We start from the raw sequence: 19,457 nt of genomic DNA, 5'->3' as shown, positions 1-19,457 counted from the left end.
TTTCTTGCTCATCTTTCAGATCTCGGCTCTGGAAGCTTCCCCGATCCCTCATACTGACCAGGTTCACTGTTCCAGCCTCTCACATTCTGTGTACCCTGGCCTCTGTGACATTTACTGCCATGTGTAATTTCATCTTCTTTATTTTTGTGACTAGCAAGTTAGCAGAGTGGTTAAGACCCTCGACCCTGGAGCCAGACTATGAGTTCAAATCTTAATCTTTCTAAGCCTCAGTTTCCTCATCTGTAAAATGGGCAGGGGGAATGTTATTTGCGTGGCTCATAATATTGTAGAGCATAAAATGAGTTCTGTGTGTCAGGTGCTTGGAACTGAGTCCAACGCAGTATAAGTGCTAATAATTCAGTGCCAATGATTATTATTCTGATTGCTCATCATTGGGCTGAGAGCTCTAGGAGGGCAGGGACTTCATCTATTCTGTTCACCATAGTGACCTTGAAGTTTGGCACACAGTAGGTGTCCATAGATGTTGACTGCACACAGAGCAGGAAGCATCTGAGTGAAGAGCTGTGTCCCTACAGGCATCCATCATGACAGGCACCGTGCAGAACGTGGCCCTCGAGGGCAGGCCTGGCCACCGGCCCTGGAGGAGGAACCAGGAGATACGAGCTTCCCCAGAAGAAATGCAGGAGATGCTGCTGCCGACACCCTTGGAGATGCACAAGGTGGGCGCTGGGGGAGCACAGGAGGCCTGGATGCATGTCCTGATGCTGTGGGTATTCGCCATAGCTCCAGACGGGCCCTGCCCCTCTCTGGGCTTCATTCTCCTCCACCAATAAAACACAGATTTTATAGAAGGTAGAGTTTTCCAAAACTCCTGGCACTTGGGCGATACACACACACACACACACATACACTTGTGATACTTTTCTTTAAGTAGACTCACTTTTTCCCCACTTAAGTTATCGTGTGTGTATAATATAAAGGCTTATAATGTGTGTATATATACGTATGTGTGCATGCATATCAGTACCTTAAATGAGAGGCCAGCATCTTTGCCATCTATAGGCTACTGTCTAGGAAAACAAAACACAGAAGAGAAAGAAGACCTCTTGGCCCATAATAACCTTCAGAAGGCTCTGAGCCTGAAGCCAGCTCTTTGGTGGACAGGGAGATGGGAAGTGTCAAAGGGTGGTGAAAACACATGGCCACCCCATTGAGACTTTCTCCTGGAATGGAAGCAGGAAGATCGAAAAAGAACTGAAAGGAACTCCTTTTCCTACAGCTTCCACTGTGAATGAGTGCTGTAGACGGAGGGTCAGCGGAGGTGGAGGGGAGGGGTTGCTCCAGAAGCCAAGGCTTGGGCACGATGCCGAGGCAGTAACACATGTGGAAGAGCAGCCAGGTGGGCTAGGGCTGGGTCCCGGAGGCATCAGATGCCAGACCAAGGGGCTTAGGCAGCTGTGGGAGGCTAGGGGGAAAGATCGGGGCTCCAGAGGTCTCCTCCTCCTGTTCCCAGGTGACACTGCACAAGGACCCTGTACGGAGTGACTTTGGTTTTAGTGTCTCAGATGGCCTCCTGGAGAAGGGCGTCTATGTCCACACTGTGCGCCCTGATGGGCCAGCTCAACGTGGGGGTCTCCGGCCCTTTGACAGGGTCCTCCAGGTAATGTTGGGTGGTGGCACTATCGATGGAGTGGCCTTTCCTGGCCCCACAGTGGGGAGAAAGCCCGACTTCTACCTTGACTGAGTGGCCTTGAGCAGGTTACCTCCCCTCTCTGAGCCCCAGGTTTCTTTTTTTTAAAAAAATAATCCTTTATTTTTTATAGATTTTATTTATTTATTTATTTATTTACTTACTTATTTATTTATGGCTGTGTTGAGTCTTCGTTGCTGTGCACGGGTTTTCTCTAGTTGCGGTGAGCTGGGGCTACTCTTCGTTGTGGTGCGTGGGCTTCTTGTTGCAGAGCATGGGCGCCAGGTGTGCAGGCTTCAGTAGTTGTGGCTCGCAGGCTCTAGAGTGCAGGCTCAGTAGTTGTGGTGCACGGGCTTAGCTGCTCCATGGCATGTGAGATCTTCCCAGACCAGGGCTCGAACCCGTGTCCCCTGCATTGGCTGGTGGATTCTTAACCACTGCACCACCAGGGAAGCTCTGAGCCCCAGGTTTCTCATCTGACAGAAGGGAATGACAACACAGTTGTATTGGTGAGGTTAGGCTAAGTTATGCTGCAGGAACAAACAATCCCAAATCTCAGTGGTTTAATACACATGAACATTTATTTATCACTTATACCATATGTCCACTGTGGGCCAGTGTGGGCCTTGCTCCACCTGGATTGGTGGAGGCTCCACCCTCTAGTAAATGCATCGGACTCCATGGCAACTAAGTCATGTGATCTCACTAACAGCAAGGGAGCCTGGGAAATGTGAGTGGGCAGATAGAAGCTGTGGGGCATCCCTGGCACACCCTTTCCCATGCTCCACATTCTAGGCAGGAGGCTCAGCGTGTGGTCTGCTTGTGATGTTAAGAAATGGAGACAGTCTCTAGGTCCATCCACATCTCTGCAAATGGCACAATTTCATTCCTTTTTATGGCTGAGTAATATTCCATTGTATATATGTACCACATCTTCTTTATCCATTCCTCTGTTGATAGACATATTTAGGTTGCTTCCATGACCTGGCTATTGTAAATAGTGCTGCAGTGAACATTGGGGTGCATGTATCTTTCAGAATCATGGTGTTTTCTGGGTATATGTGCAAGAGTGGGATTGCTGGATCATATGGTAACTCTATTTTTAGTTTTTTAAGGAACCTCTATACTGTTCTCCATAGTGGCTGTATCAGTTTACATTCCCACCAACAGTGTAAGAGGGTTCACTTTTCTCTACACCCTCTCCGGCATTTATTGTTTGCAGATTTTTTGGTGATGGCCATTCCGACTGGTGCGAGGTGGTACCTCATTGTAGTTTTTTTTTTAAAATACAGCAGGTTCTTATTAGTCATGAATTTTATACACATCACTGAATACATGTCAATCCCAATCAGACAATTCATCACGCCCCCCCCCACTGCTTTCCCCCACTTGGTGTCCATACGTTTGTTCTCTACATCTCTGTCTCAATTTCTGCCCTGCAAACCAGTTCATCTGTACCATTTTTCTAGGTTCCACATATATGTGTTAATATACGATATTTGTTTTTCTCTTTCTGACTTACTTCACTCTGTATGACAGTCTCTAGGTCTATCCACATCTCAACAAATGACCCAACTTCGTTCCTTTTTGGCTGAGTAATATTCCATTGTATATATGTACCACATCTTCTTTATCCATTTGTCTGTCAATGGGCATTTAAGTTGCTTCCATGACCTGGCTATTGTAAATAGTGCTGCAATAAACATTGGGGTGCATGTGTCTTTTTGAATTACGGTTTTCTCTGGGTATATGCCCAGTAGTGGGATTGCTGGGTCATATGGTAATTCTATTTTTAGTTTTTTAAGGAACCTCCATACTGTTCTCCATAGTGGCTGTATCAATTTACATTCCCACCAACAGTGCAAGAGGGTTCCTTTTCTCCACACCCTCTCCAGCATTTGTTGTTTGTAGATTTTCTGATGATGCCTATTCTAACTGGTGAGGTGATACCTCAGTGTAGTTTTGATTTGCATTTCTCTAATAATTAGTGATGTTGAGCAGCTTCTCATGTGCTTCTTGGCCATCTGTATGTCTTCTTTGAAGAAATGTCGATTTAGGTCTTCTGCCCATTTTTGGATTGGGTTGTTTGTTTTTCTAATATTGAGCTGCATGAGCTGTTTATATATTTTGGAGATTAATCCTTTGTCCATTGATTCATTTGCAAATATTTTCTCCCAATCTGAGGGTTGTCTTTTCGTCTTGTTTATGGTTTCCTTTGCTGTGCAAAAGCTTTTAAGTTTCATTAGGTCCCATTTGTTTATTTTTGTTTTTATTTTCATTACTCTAGGAGGTGAATCAAAAAATATCTTTCTGTGATTTATGTCAAAGAGTATGCTGCCTATGCTTTCGTCTAAGAGTTTCATAGTGTCCAGCCTTACATTTGGGTCCTTAATCCATTTGGAGTTTATTTTTGTGCATGGTGTTAGGGAGTGTTCTAATTTCATTCTTTTACATGGAGCTGTCCAGTTTTCCCAGCACCACTTATTGGAGAGGCTGTCTTTTCTCCATTGTATATTCTTGCCCACTTTATCATAGATTAGTTGACCATAGGTGCATGGGTTTATCTCTGGGCTTTCTATCCTGTTCCATTGATCTATATTTCTGTTTTTGTGCCAGTACCTTGTAGCTTTGTAGTATAGTCTGAAGTCAGGGAGCCTGATTCCTTCAGCTCCCTTTTCTTTTTCAAGATTGCTTTGGCTATTTGTGGTCTTTTGTGTTTCCATACAAGTTGTAAATTTTTTTGTTCTAATTCTGTGAAAAATGCTATTGGTAATTTGACAGGAATTGCACTGAATCTGTAGATTGCTTTGGGTAGTATAGTCATTTTCACAATATTGATTCTTTCATTCCAAGAACATGGTATATCTCTTCATCTGTTTGTGTTGTCTTTGATTTCTTTCATCAGTGTCTTATAGTTTTCTGAGTACAGGTCTTTTGCCTCCTTAGTAAGTTTATTCCTAGAGACTGTCATATAGAGTGAAGTAAGTCAGAAAGGAAAAAACAAATATCATATATTAACACATATATGTGGAATTTAGAAAAAAAGTAGAGATGAACCTATGTGCAAAACAGAAATAGACACACAGATGTATAAAACAAACATATGGACACCAAGTGGGGAGAGGGGTGGGATGGATTGGGAGATTGGGATTGATGTATGTACACTACTATATATGAAGTAGATGGCTGGTGAGGGCCTACTGTATAGCATGGTGGGGAAAAAGGTCCAATCTGTTTGCAGGACATATGTTAAGTTAACCTTAAAAAATGCATTCCAATATACATGAGGTGCAGACAAATACTGTTTGACTCCACTTATATGAGGTACCTAGAATAGCCAAATTCATATAGTCAGAAAGTACACTGGTAGATGCCAGGGGCCAGTGGTTCGAGCGGGGATTTCGGAGTTAGTGTTTAATGGGGACAGAGTTTCAGTTTAGGAAGGTGAAAAAATCAGGAGATGGATGATGGTGAGAGTTGCATAGCAATGTGAATGTACTTAGTGACCCTGCCACTGAACTGTACAGTTAAATATGGTTAAAATAGTATGTTTTATATTATGTGACTTCTACCACAATTAAAAAACATTTAAATAAATAAATAAGGGGCTTCCCTGGTGGCGCAGTGGTTGAGAGTCCGCCTGCCGATGCAGGGGACAGGGGTTCGTGCCCCGGTCCGGGAAGATCCCACACACCATGGAGCGGCTGGCCCTGTGAGCCATGGCTGCTGAGCCTGCGCATCCGGAGCCTGTGCTCTGCAACGGGAGAGGCCACAACAGTGAGAGGCCCGTGTAAAGTAAGTAAGTAAGTAAGTAAGTAAGTAAAGTAAGTAAGTAAATAAATAAATAAATAAAGATTTTTCAGATGAGGGGAAAAAAATGGAGACATGCAGGTGCTGGAGGGTGAAGGATGCATGGAAGGGTTGAAAGACTGAAATGAGAGTGCCTTCCTCTGTGTGAGTGTTCAGATTCACCCTGTGTCTGGGCTGGGCAGGGTCTGTATTTAAGGAAATTCTCACCCACTTCAGCCCAGGCTGAGCTGACGCCATCTGCCCCATGGCTGTGCATGTGCAGGTCAACCACGTTCGCACACGGGACCTTGACTGCTGCCTGACAGTGCCGCTCCTGGCCGAGGCGGGCGATGTCGTGGAGCTGGTCATCAGCCGCAACCCGCTGGCCCAGAGCAGCCGGGCCCCACGAGCACTGGGCCCCAGAGGCCCACGGATGCTGTGAAGTCAGCACGTGATCTGGACACCTGGGAAAATCCTGGCACCCACACCTGCAGCCAGGCTGAAGAAGTGGCCACCCACTCGTCCATCTGTCATCTGGCAGGCTCTGACCAGACTCTTTTCCATGTCTGCGGCAACAGGGGGCTGGGCCCAGTTGCAGTGATATGGAGGTCTTTCTCCAGTTGGGCCTCCAAGATGCCCAGTGCGGGGCCTGCCCAGTTGGGCCCAAGGCAGGCTGCTCAGCTGGGAGTACAGGGGCTGCCCCAGGTCCCTCCAGAACCCCTGGGAAGAGCGTCTAGTGTGGGGACAGCTCAGCTCCACGTAAGGAGTGTTTTCCCAGAAGAGCTATGGAGCCTGAGTGTCTGTGAGGGAGGAGTGAGCGCCCTGTCTCAGGAGGTGAGCAAGGCAGGACCTGATCCCACCTGTGAGGTCGCAGGCAGGGGTGTGCAGCTTCCCGGCACTGCGTCATGCAGGCTCAGGTGGTTAGCGTCCCCCGGGGGACGGGAGCATTTAGGGGGAGGGGGGGCTACTTCATCTGGACAGCCTCCCACCAGGAAGGAGGCTGCTCAGGGGAAGAGGCCAGCTGCTTCCCTTCTCCAGAGTTTGGTGTTCAGGGCTCACCAGCATCCCCACTTAGGAGACTCTGAACTGGGGTGTCTGGATTCCCAGGATGCACAGGCCCTTTGAGGGGTTCTTTCATTTCTGAGACTCTGGTCGAACCCTCTGTAGTGTGAGACCGCAGTTCTGGGCCCATTGGGTGAGCTTGGTGTCAGGCTTTGGGCTGGCAGCCCCTCCTGCTGCTTTAGTAGGACGTGTGGTCACTGGCCCATATGAGTACACCCGTCTTAGCCCAGGCCCCTCAGGGTGGGTGGGAGTCATTTCAGGACAAAAGACCCAGGGGGTTCCATTCAGCTGCTATTACAGTGAAGATGGGAAAACCATGGAAATAAGTAGGATATGTAAGATGATAGAGCTCCTAGCCAAATAATTCAGTGAAGGAGGAGAGAGAAGCGGAGCCAGCCAGACAGGCAGGGGAGACAGGCCATTCTTTCTCATGCCCAGCAGTGACAGTGTCCAAAGTGGTCATTCAAGGAAGCTGATTCTCACTTGAAATCTGGAAGCACCAGCATCCCTTAAAGTCGCTTTCCTCATTTTCTGCAGTCCAGAAACCCTTTTGGTTTGGAGAAGGGCCCGGGGTCTCCACCTGGTGGTCTGGGCCGTGGCCCCTGAGATGGAAGTGGGCAGAAGGATTCAGCCAGGTCTTGGGACCTGTTCTGCCCAGCTCTTAACAGGGTCTCAGGAAAACAGGGGGTGCCCACTCCCACCTTCATCCTCCTCTACCCCTGAATCCCCTGGAGGCCTGAAAAAGGCTCTTCCACTCAAGGGACTCGATAGGGAGTCAAGACGTCTCTTCCTTTCACCCTGGGTCACTGCTCGTTGCTGTGTGAACCCCTCTGGTCTGACCCCCTCTGGACAATTAAGGGGTTGACAGTCTCTGAGCAGGTACTGGCCTGCCTGTCAGGGCGGAACCATGTCTGCCCGCTGGGCTTGGGAAAGCTACGCTCGACAGCAGCCGAGGAAGATGCATCCTAACCCTGAACAATTTTCTGCCCTCCTCGGGCTGAGGTCATTGCAATTCCCCCAGACATATGCAACCGGGCCTGGCAGGTGGATCTCCTGGCCACGCCGGCCTTCTCATATGCAATAGTCCTCTGTCTTCTCATGGGGATTGTTCACCCCAGAATTGACACCTCCTGACACCTGTCCCCCAGTGCGTGTCCTGCCTGCCTATGCATTTTGGGTACGTGCCCCTTCCATCCCCCAAAAGCTGTATTTTTCTCTGGCTGAGATAGGAGCATATTCCTTGTAAAGTATTTTTCTACATGGGGGTTTCTTAGGGCTCTCGGGAAGCACAACTTGCCAAGGGGTGGCACTGTAAAGGCCACTTGGGGTCTCCTTGGGGCCCACATGTACATTTGCTCTACCAACTTGCAGTGATGAGGGAGTGGGGGGCGGGGGTGCTGTTGGGATGATCTTTTTAAATAAAATTATTTAAAAGCACTTGGATTAGTGTGTCTGCTTTTTAAAACAAAAAAACATAGGCTGGTGATACCTATCTAATTACCCATGAAATTTTTTACAAAACTAGGACAAATAATCCTAAAATTTCTATCGAACCACAAAAGACCCAGAATTTCCAAAGTAATCCTGAGGAAAAAGAACAAAGCTGGAGGAATAATCCTCCCAAACTTTACACAATACTACAAAGCTACAGTAATCAAAGCAGCATGGTATTGGCACAAAATGGACATATGGATCAATGGAACAGAATAGAAAGCCCAGAAGAAAACCCACACACTTATGGTCAATTTTCAACAGAGGCGGTAAGAATATACGATGGAGAAAGACAGTCTATTCAGCAAGTGGTGCTGGGAATTTGGACAGCTGCATGTAAATCGATCAATCAATGACATTAGAACACTCCCTTATGCCATGCACAAAAATAAACTCAGATTGGCTTAAATATGAGACATGACACTACAAAACTCCTAGAAGAGAACATAGGCAAAAATATTCTCTGACATACAACATAACAATGTTTTCATAGGCCAGTCTCCCAAAGCAATAGAAATAAAAGGAAGAGCAAAGAAATAGGACCTAAACAAAACTTGAAAGCATTTGTGCAGCAAAGGAAAACATACACAAAATGAAAAGACAACCTGACATGGGGAGAAAATATTTGGAAATGATCTCATGACAAAGGCTTAATTTCCAAAATATACCAACAGCTTATAAAAATCAACAACAAAAAAACCAATAAAAAATAGGAAGAATAAACATTTCATAAAGAATATGTACATGGTCCACAGTCACGTGAAAAGATGCTCAACATCACTAGTTATTAGAGAAATGCAAGTCAAAACTACAAGGAACTACCACTTCGCTGCAGTCACAATGGCCATCAACAAAAAGTCCACAAATACTAAATGCTGCAGACGGTGTGGAGAAATAAGAATCCTCCTAAACTGTTCGTGGGAATGTACATTGGTAACAGCCACTCTAAAGGGCAGTATCAAAATTCCTATAAAACTAAAGAGCTACCCTAAATTCCAGCAGTCCCACGTGGGGGTGTATTTCTGGAGAAATCCATGATTGAAGAAGACACATGGACCCCACTGTTGACTGCAGCACTATTTACAAAAGCCAAGACACGAAAACAGCCAAAATACCTACATACAGATGAATGGATAAAGAAAATATGGTACCTGTGTACAATGGACTCTTAGCCATAAAAAAGAACTAAATAATGCCAAATGGAAGAAATATGGATGGAACAGGGATGATCATAGACTAAGTGAAGTCAGTCAGAGGAAGACAAATAGCATATGATACCACTTATAGCTGGAACCTTAAAAAATGATACAAATGAACTTATCTACACAACAGACTCACAGATTTAGAAAACAAACTTAGGATTCCCAAACAGGAAAACTCAGGGGTAGAAATAAATAAGAACTTTTAGATTAATGTATACACAAAAATATACAAAAAATAATGAACAAGGACTTACTGTACAGCAAAGCGAAGTCTACTCAACGTTCTGCAAAAACCTATATGGGAAACAAAACAAAAAAAGGATATAACTATATGTATAAATGAATCAGGTTACTGTACACCTACAACAAACACCACATTGTAAATCAACTGTATACCAACATAGCATAAATATTAAATTAAAAAAGAAAAGAGGGCCTCCCTGGTGGCGCAGTGGTTGAGAGTCCGCCTGCCGATGCAGGGGATACGGGTTCGTGCCCCGGTCTGGGAGGATCCCATATGCCGCGGAGCGGCTGGGCCCGTGAGCCATGGCCGCTGGGCCTGCGCATCCGGAGCCTGTGCTCCGCAACGGGAGAGGCCACAACAGTGAGAGGCCCGCATACCGCAAAAAGAAAAAAAGAAAAAAAAAAAAAAAAAAAAAAAAAAAAAAAAAAAAAAAGAAAAGAAATGCCTACTACATTCCCCTACGGCCAGGGTGATCTAGGCTGGTATCATATACCCTAAGCATGAGGAGGCTTTGATCCCAAAGCTGGACTGAAGTGGAGGTGGGAGAGCAGGAGAGGATGTGCCCACAAACGAGAATCCCAAAGAGCTGTACTGTCTATCACTTCTCCATGGAACCACAATAACTAGCTGCAGGTGGGCCCTCTGACAGCTAAACAAACCCGAGTGCAGCCAAACCATGGGGGAACGTCGGGGCTGCAGGAGCTTCAAAAAGTGACAGAGCCTCCATGGCGGCTACTGGTGGGGTTCATACATCCAGCCTCCTTGCCAGGAGTCACCCCACCTACACACTTCAGGACCCCCAGAAGGGTGGTTTAGCCAGAGTTCGGAATTTTCAGGGGTGTGAAGCTTAACGGGGAAGAGGTAGTGACACACAAGCCCTTGGGTGTTGCCTCTGGCACCTTCCTCTCTAATTCACAGCCGAGTAAGATGAATTTTCCTAAAGCTTTTGGTTGCCGAGGAGCCAGAGTTGGGCACGAAGAAATGCTGCCGCCTTGTGGACGTTTCCCGTAACAACAACTTTACAACCGGTGCTTCAAGGCACCTCATATTAACGAGCCCTGTGGGGCTTTTAATGACACGTGTCCTCAAAAATGACCTGGGTTAGGTAACCGAAAAAAAAATCGAAACACACAGGCTTTCAAGAAGACAAATTTCAAGAGGGAAAGTTTACACACACTGTTTTAAACAAAATACACACCACGACAAGATGCAGAACATCGCTCATTATTAGAGAAATAAAAATCCAAAGTGTAACGAGGCCTCGCCTTCCAGCAGGCAAAATGGCCAGCATCAAAAAGTCTACAAACAATCGATGGGGCTGTGAGTGTGGAGAAGATGGAAGCTTCCAACTCGGTGAGTGGAAATGTACATTGGTAACCGCCACTAGAAAGAACTGTATCCCAGTTGCTAGAATACTAAGGAGAATGCAACCCTATATATCTCCTGTCCCACTCCTGTGCGTTACCCGGGAAAATCCGTAATTCAACAAGACACATGCACCTCAACGTTCATTGCGGCACTATTTGCAATCACCAAGACAAGAAAACAAACAAATAGTCCAGTGAGTAATGAATACATAATGAGGAGGTGCTACATGTATACAAGGGATTGTTACTCTGCCAGGAAAAAGAATGAAATAATGCCATTAGAAGCAACGTGGATGGACCTGGGATGGAAAAACACTGAGTGAAGTCAGTCAAGCAGAGGAGGACCAATACCATACTATATCACTTATAGGAGGAATGGAAACATACATATAACTGAACTAGTTTACTAAACAGAAAAAGACCCACCGACTTACACAATAAACCTAGGGTTACCAAAAAAGAAAGGTGGCAAGGAGATATAGGTTAGGCGGTTCACAGGAACACATACATGTAAAATACCTATAAACATATATATAAAAAACACACTAGACAAGACTACTGTACAACACCAGGACCTCTACTCAACATTCTGCAATAACCTATATGGAAAAGGAATCCGAAAAGCAGTAGATATATTATATGTGTAACGGAATCAGCTTGCTGTACACCTACACCAAACAGCACACTGTAAAATACCCCTACTGCAACGTACCATAAGATTTAAACTAAACATGAACGCAAAAGGAAAGACATGGGTACACTTCTCGCCTCCCGCCTCGGTGGTATGCACTGGTGTCACATCCCCGCAGCCTGAGCAGCCTGGGGTCCCAAGGGTGCACGGAGGTTTAGCTCAGAGACATGAGGAGGGTGTGCCTGCAAATGCACCCCCTTACAGAGGTAGTGTCTCTTCCTTTCTGGGGAAAACCAAAACTTCACCCCAGACAGTGGGCCTTCCTAGAGCTAAAAGGAAGCCAAGTGCACCCAAACCATGGGGGACCATCTAGGCTGAAGGAGATTCAAAAAGTGACTGAACCTCCATGGCTGCTGCTAGTGGGTTTCCCACATTCAGCCTCCTTGCCAGGAGTCACCCCAGCTACACACTGCAGCACCCGCTGATTCAGCCAGGGTTTGGAAATTTCGGGCAAGTGAAGCTTAACAGGGAAGAGGGAGTGACACACAAGCCCCTGGGTGTTGCCTCTGGCACCTTCCCCTCTAATTCACAGCCCAGGAAGATGACTCTTCCTAAAGCTTTTGGTTGCCGAGGAACAAGAGCTGGGCACGAAGAAATGCTGCCGCCCGGTGGACACATACGGTAACAACAACTTTACAACCGGCGCTTCAGGGCACCTAATATTCACAAAGCCTCTGGGGCTTTTAAAGACACGTGCCCTCAAAAATGACCTGGGTTAGGTAAACGAAAAAATATTGGAAACACACAGACTTTCAGGAATCCAAATTTCAGGAGAGAAAGTTTACTCACACTGTTTAAAAGAAAAACCCGACCACGACAGGAGGCAGAAAATCACCCATTAATCGAGAAATGCATATCAAAAGTATAAAGCGGCATCATCTCGTAGCAGGCATATGGCCAGCATCAAAAAGTCTAAAAACAATCGATGGGGAATGAGTGTGGAGAAAAGGGAATCTTCCCACGCGGTGAGTGGAACTGTACATTTGTACCTGCCGCTACAAAGCACTGTATTTCAGTTCCTAGAAAACTAAAGAGAGATCGACCCTATATTTCTGCAGTCCCACTCCTGGGTGCTATTCGGGAAACTCCATAGGTGAAAAACACACAAGCACGCCAATGTTTATTGCAGCAGTATATACAAATGCCACGACACTAAAAGAAATAGTCCAGCGAGTGATGAATACATAAAGAGGAGGTCCAACGTGTATACAAGGGACTGTTACTCAGCCAGGAAAAAGAATGAAATAATGCCATTAGAAGCAACATGGATAGACCTGGGATGCCCAAACACTGAGTGAAGTCAGTCAGACAGAGGAGGACCCATAGCATATGATATCACGTATAGGAGGAATGGAAACATACATGCAACTGAACTAGTTTACAAAACAGAAACAGCCTCACTCATCGACTTTCAGAATAAACCAAGGGTAACTAAAAAGGAAGTGGGGTTGGAGATATAAGTTAGGTGGTTCACATGAAGACATACACAGTAAAATACCTATAAACATATATATACATATATATATATATATATATATATGTATATATATATATATATATATAACAAGCACCGGACAAGGACTACTTTTCAACACCAGGGCCTCTACTCAACGTTCTGCAATTACCTATATGGAATAGGAAACTGAAAAACACTAGATATAATATGTGTGTAAAAGAATCAGCTTGCTGTACAGCTACACCAAACCCGAATTTGGAAATCAACTCCAGTGCAACATACCATCAGATTTAAGTTGCAAAAGAAAGGAAAAGGAAAGAAATGGGTATGCTTTTCTCCTACGGCCTTCGTGATATGCACTGGTATTACATCCCCGCAGCCTGAGCAGCCTGGGGTCCCAAGGGTGCACGGAGGTTTAGCTCAGAGACATGAGGAGGGTGTGCCTGCAAATTCACGCTGTTAAAGGTGTAGTGTCTCTTCCTTTCTGGGGGGAACCAAAACTTCAGAATCTAGGTGGGCCTTCCTAGAGCTAAAAGGAAGCCAGTGCACCCAAACCATGGGGGACCATCTAGGCTGCAGGAGATTCAAAAAGTGACCAAGGCTCCACAGCTGCTGGTTGTGGGGTTCCCACATTCAGCCTCCTTGCCAGGAGTCACCAAACTTACACACCACAGCACCTGCTGGTTTAGCCCGCGTTTGGAATTTTCGGGGGTGTGAAGCTTAACAGGGAAGAGGTAGTGACACACAAGCCCTTGGGTGTTGCCTCGGGCACCTTCCCCTCTAATTCACAGCCCAGGAAGATGACTTTCCTAAAGCATTTGGTTGCCGAGGAACGAGTTCGGCACGAAGAAATGCTGCCGCCTTGTGGACATTTCCGGTAACAACAGCTTTACAACCGGTGCTTCAGGGCACCTAATATTCACAAAGCCTCTGGGGCTTTTAAAGACACGTGCCCTCAATAATGACCTGGGTTTGGTAACCGAAAAAAAATTGGAAACACACAGACTTTCAAGAAGCCCAATTTCAGGAGGGAAAGTTTACTCACACTGTTTAAAAGAAAAACCCGATCACGAGAGGAGGCAGAAAATCACTCATTAAGAGAGAAATGCATATCAAAAGTATAAAGCGGCATCATCTCGCAGCAGGCATATGGCCAGCATCAAAAAGTCTAAAAACAATCGATGGGGAATGAGTGTGGAGAAAAGGGAATCTTCCCACGTGGTGAGTGGAACTGTACATTTGTACCTGCCGCTACAAAGCACTGTATTTCAGTTCCTAGAAAACTAAAGAGAGATCGACCCTATATTTCTGCAGTCCCACGCCTGGGTGCTATTCGGGAAACTCCATAGTTGAAAAACACACAAGCACGCCAATGTTTATTGCAGCAGTATTTACAAATGCCACGACACTAAAAGAAATAGTCCAGCGAGTGATGAATACATAAAGAGGAGGTCCAACGTGTATACAAGGGACTGTTACTCAGCCAGGAAAAAGAATGAAATAATGCCATTAGAAGCAACATGGATAGACCTGGGATGCCCAAACACTGAGTGAAGTCAGTCAGACAGAGGAGGACCCATAGCATATGATATCACGTATAGGAGGAATGGAAACATACATGCAACTGAACTAGTTTACAAAACAGAAACAGCCTCACTCATCGACTTTCAGAATAAACCAAGGGTAACTAAAAAGGAAGTGGGGTTGGAGATATAAGTTAGGTGGTTCACATGAAGACATACACAGTAAAATACCTATAAACATATATATACATATATATATATATATATGTATATATATATAACAAGCACCGGACAAGGACTACTTTTCAACACCAGGGCCTCTACTCAACGTTCTTCAATTACCTATATGGAATAGGAATCTGAAAAACACTAGATATAATATGTGTGTAAAAGAATCAGCTTGCTGTACAGCTACACCAAACCCGAATTTGGAAATCAACTCCAGTGCAACATACCATCAGATTTAAGTTGCAAAAGAAAGGAAAAGGAAAGAAATGGGTATGCTTTTCTCCTACGGCCTTCGTGATATGCACTGGTATTACATCCCCGCAGCCTGAGCAGCCTGGGGTCCCAAGGGTGCACGGAGGTTTAGCTCAGAGACATGAGGAGGGTGTGCCTGCAAATTCACGCTGTTAAAGGTGTAGTGTCTCTTCCTTTCTGGGGGGAACCAAAACTTCAGAATCTAGGTGGGCCTTCCTAGAGCTAAAAGGAAGCCAGTGCACCCAAACCATGGGGGACCATCTAGGCTGCAGGAGATTCAAAAAGTGACCAAGGCTCCACAGCTGCTGGTTGTGGGGTTCCCACATTCAGCCTCCTTGCCAGGAGTCACCAAACTTACACACCACAGCACCTGCTGGTTTAGCCCGCGTTTGGAATTTTCGGGGGTGTGAAGCTTAACAGGGAAGAGGTAGTGACACACAAGCCCTTGGGTGTTGCCTCGGGCACCTTCCCCTCTAATTCACAGCCCAGGAAGATGACTTTCCTAAAGCATTTGGTTGCCGAGGAACGAGTTCGGCACGAAGAAATGCTGCCGCCTTGTGGACATTTCCGGTAACAACAGCTTTACAACCGGTGCTTCAGGGCACCTAATATTCACAAAGCCTCTGGGGCTTTTAAAGACACGTGCCCTCAATAATGACCTGGGTTTGGTAACCGAAAAAAAATTGGAAACACACAGACTTTCAAGAAGCCCAATTTCAGGAGGGAAAGTTTACTCACACTGTTTAAAAGAAAAACCCGATCACGAGAGGAGGCAGAAAATCACTCATTAAGAGAGAAATGCATATCAAAAGTATAAAGCGGCATCATCTCGCAGCAGGCATATGGCCAGCATCAAAAAGTCTAAAAACAATCGATGGGGAATGAGTGTGGAGAAAAGGGAATCTTCCCACGCGGTGAGTGGAACTGTACATTTGTACCTGCCGCTACAAAGCACTGTATTTCAGTTCCTAGAAAACTAAAGAGAGATCGACCCTATATTTCTGCAGTCCCACGCCTGGGTGCCATTCGGGAAACTCCATAGTTGAAAAACACACAAGCACGCCAATGTTTATTGCAGCAGTATTTACAAATGCCACGACACTAAAAGAAATAGTCCAGCGAGTGATGAATACATAAAGAGGAGGTCCAACGTGTATACAAGGGACTGTTACTCAGCCAGGAAAAAGAATGAAATAATGCCATTAGAAGCAACATGGATAGACCTGGGATGCCCAAACACTGAGTGAAGTCAGTCAGACAGAGGAGGACCCATAGCATATGATATCACGTATAGGAGGAATGGAAACATACATGCAACTGAACTAGTTTACAAAACAGAAACAGCCTCACTCATCGACTTTCAGAATAAACCAAGGGTAACTAAAAAGGAAGTGGGGTTGGAGATATAAGTTAGGTGGTTCACATGAAGACATACACAGTAAAATACCTATAAACATATATATACATATATATATATATATGTATATATATATGTATATATATATATATATATATATATATATGTATATATATATATATATATATATATAACAAGCACCGGACAAGGACTACTTTTCAACACCAGGGCCTCTACTCAACGTTCTGCAATTACCTATATGGAATAGGAAACTGAAAAACACTAGATATAATATGTGTGTAAAAGAATCAGCTTGCTGTACAGCTACACCAAACCCGAATTTGGAAATCAACTCCAGTGCAACATACCATCAGATTTAAGTTGCAAAAGAAAGGAAAAGGAAAGAAATGGGTATGCTTTTCTCCTACGGCCTTCGTGATATGCACTGGTATTACATCCCCGCAGCCTGAGCAGCCTGGGGTCCCAAGGGTGCACGGAGGTTTAGCTCAGAGACATGAGGAGGGTGTGCCTGCAAATTCACGCTGTTAAAGGTGTAGTGTCTCTTCCTTTCTGGGGGGAACCAAAACTTCAGAATCTAGGTGGGCCTTCCTAGAGCTAAAAGGAAGCCAGTGCACCCAAACCATGGGGGACCATCTAGGCTGCAGGAGATTCAAAAAGTGACCAAGGCTCCACAGCTGCTGGTTGTGGGGTTCCCACATTCAGCCTCCTTGCCAGGAGTCACCAAACTTACACACCACAGCACCTGCTGGTTTAGCCCGCGTTTGGAATTTTCGGGGGTGTGAAGCTTAACAGGGAAGAGGTAGTGACACACAAGCCCTTGGGTGTTGCCTCGGGCACCTTCCCCTCTAATTCACAGCCCAGGAAGATGACTTTCCTAAAGCATTTGGTTGCCGAGGAACGAGTTCGGCACGAAGAAATGCTGCCGCCTTGTGGACATTTCCGGTAACAACAGCTTTACAACCGGTGCTTCAGGGCACCTAATATTCACAAAGCCTCTGGGGCTTTTAAAGACACGTGCCCTCAATAATGACCTGGGTTTGGTAACCGAAAAAAAATTGGAAACACACAGACTTTCAAGAAGCCCAATTTCAGGAGGGAAAGTTTACTCACACTGTTTAAAAGAAAAACCCGATCACGAGAGGAGGCAGAAAATCACTCATTAAGAGAGAAATGCATATCAAAAGTATAAAGCGGCATCATCTCGCAGCAGGCATATGGCCAGCATCAAAAAGTCTAAAAACAATCGATGGGGAATGAGTGTGGAGAAAAGGGAATCTTCCCACGTGGTGAGTGGAACTGTACATTTGTACCTGCCGCTACAAAGCACTGTATTTCAGTTCCTAGAAAACTAAAGAGAGATCGACCCTATATTTCTGCAGTCCCACGCCTGGGTGCTATTCGGGAAACTCCATAGTTGAAAAACACACAAGCACGCCAATGTTTATTGCAGCAGTATTTACAAATGCCACGACACTAAAAGAAATAGTCCAGCGAGTGATGAATACATAAAGAGGAGGTCCAACGTGTATACAAGGGACTGTTACTCAGCCAGGAAAAAGAATGAAATAATGCCATTAGAAGCAACATGGATAGACCTGGGATGCCCAAACACTGAGTGAAGTCAGTCAGACAGAGGAGGACCCATAGCATATGATATCACGTATAGGAGGAATGGAAACATACATGCAACTGAACTAGTTTACAAAACAGAAACAGCCTCACTCATCGACTTTCAGAATAAACCAAGGGTAACTAAAAAGGAAGTGGGGTTGGAGATATAAGTTAGGTGGTTCACATGAAGACATACACAGTAAAATACCTATAAACATATATATACATATATATATATATATATGTATATATATATAACAAGCACCGGACAAGGACTACTTTTCAACACCAGGGCCTCTACTCAACGTTCTGCAATTACCTATATGGAATAGGAATCTGAAAAACACTAGATATAATATGTGTGTAAAAGAATCAGCTTGCTGTACAGCTACACCAAACCCGAATTTGGAAATCAACTCCAGTGCAACATACCATCAGATTTAAGTTGCAAAAGAAAGGAAAAGGAAAGAAATGGGTATGCTTTTCTCCTACGGCCTTCGTGATATGCACTGGTATTACATCCCCGCAGCCTGAGCAGCCTGGGGTCCCAAGGGTGCACGGAGGTTTAGCTCAGAGACATGAGGAGGGTGTGCCTGCAAATTCACGCTGTTAAAGGTGTAGTGTCTCTTCCTTTCTGGGGGGAACCAAAACTTCAGAATCTAGGTGGGCCTTCCTAGAGCTAAAAGGAAGCCAGTGCACCCAAACCATGGGGGACCATCTAGGCTGCAGGAGATTCAAAAAGTGACCAAGGCTCCACAGCTGCTGGTTGTGGGGTTCCCACATTCAGCCTCCTTGCCAGGAGTCACCAAACTTACACACCACAGCACCTGCTGGTTTAGCCCGCGTTTGGAATTTTCGGGGGTGTGAAGCTTAACAGGGAAGAGGTAGTGACACACAAGCCCTTGGGTGTTGCCTCGGGCACCTTCCCCTCTAATTCACAGCCCAGGAAGATGACTTTCCTAAAGCATTTGGTTGCCGAGGAACGAGTTCGGCACGAAGAAATGCTGCCGCCTTGTGGACATTTCCGGTAACAACAGCTTTACAACCGGTGCTTCAGGGCACCTAATATTCACAAAGCCTCTGGGGCTTTTAAAGACACGTGCCCTCAATAATGACCTGGGTTTGGTAACCGAAAAAAAATTGGAAACACACAGACTTTCAAGAAGCCCAATTTCAGGAGGGAAACTTTACTCACACTGTTTAAAAGAAAAACCCGATCACGAGAGGAGGCAGAAAATCACTCATTAAGAGAGAAATGCATATCAAAAGTATAAAGCGGCATCATCTCGCAGCAGGCATATGGCCAGCATCAAAAAGTCTAAAAACAATCGATGGGGAATGAGTGTGGAGAAAAGGGAATCTTCCCACGCGGTGAGTGGAACTGTACATTTGTACCTGCCGCTACAAAGCACTGTATTTCAGTTCCTAGAAAACTAAAGAGAGATCGACCCTATATTTCTGCAGTCCCACGCCTGGGTGCCATTCGGGAAACTCCATAGTTGAAAAACACAC

At 45.3% G+C, this 19,457-nt stretch overlaps 1 protein-coding gene across 3 annotated transcripts in view; it reads left to right on the top strand.

Moving 5' to 3' along the window:
* Positions 1-5,989, top strand: part of GRIP2 (glutamate receptor interacting protein 2) — a gene marked incomplete at its 5' end in the record, with an annotated part of 121,134 nt that extends 115,145 nt beyond the window's left edge. For all 3 annotated transcript variants that reach the window (XM_081246883.1, XM_081246882.1, XM_081246884.1), the window contains 3 exons: positions 537-680; positions 1,475-1,621; positions 5,724-5,989. In XM_081246883.1, coding sequence (XP_081103009.1) covers positions 537-680; positions 1,475-1,621; positions 5,724-5,882 — 450 coding nt within the window. In that variant the 3' untranslated portion in view covers positions 5,883-5,989. The remainder of the gene's footprint in view (positions 1-536; positions 681-1,474; positions 1,622-5,723) is intronic.
* Positions 5,990-19,457: the final 13,468 nt, after the last annotated feature.

Source organism: Mesoplodon bidens, assembly GCF_964165515.1.
Source record: "Mesoplodon bidens genome assembly, chromosome: 10".
In the NCBI taxonomy this organism is placed as follows: Eukaryota; Metazoa; Chordata; class Mammalia; order Artiodactyla; family Ziphiidae; genus Mesoplodon; species Mesoplodon bidens.
Note: the sequence above shows the minus strand (reverse complement) of the source record. Positions and strands in the feature narration are given on the sequence as shown.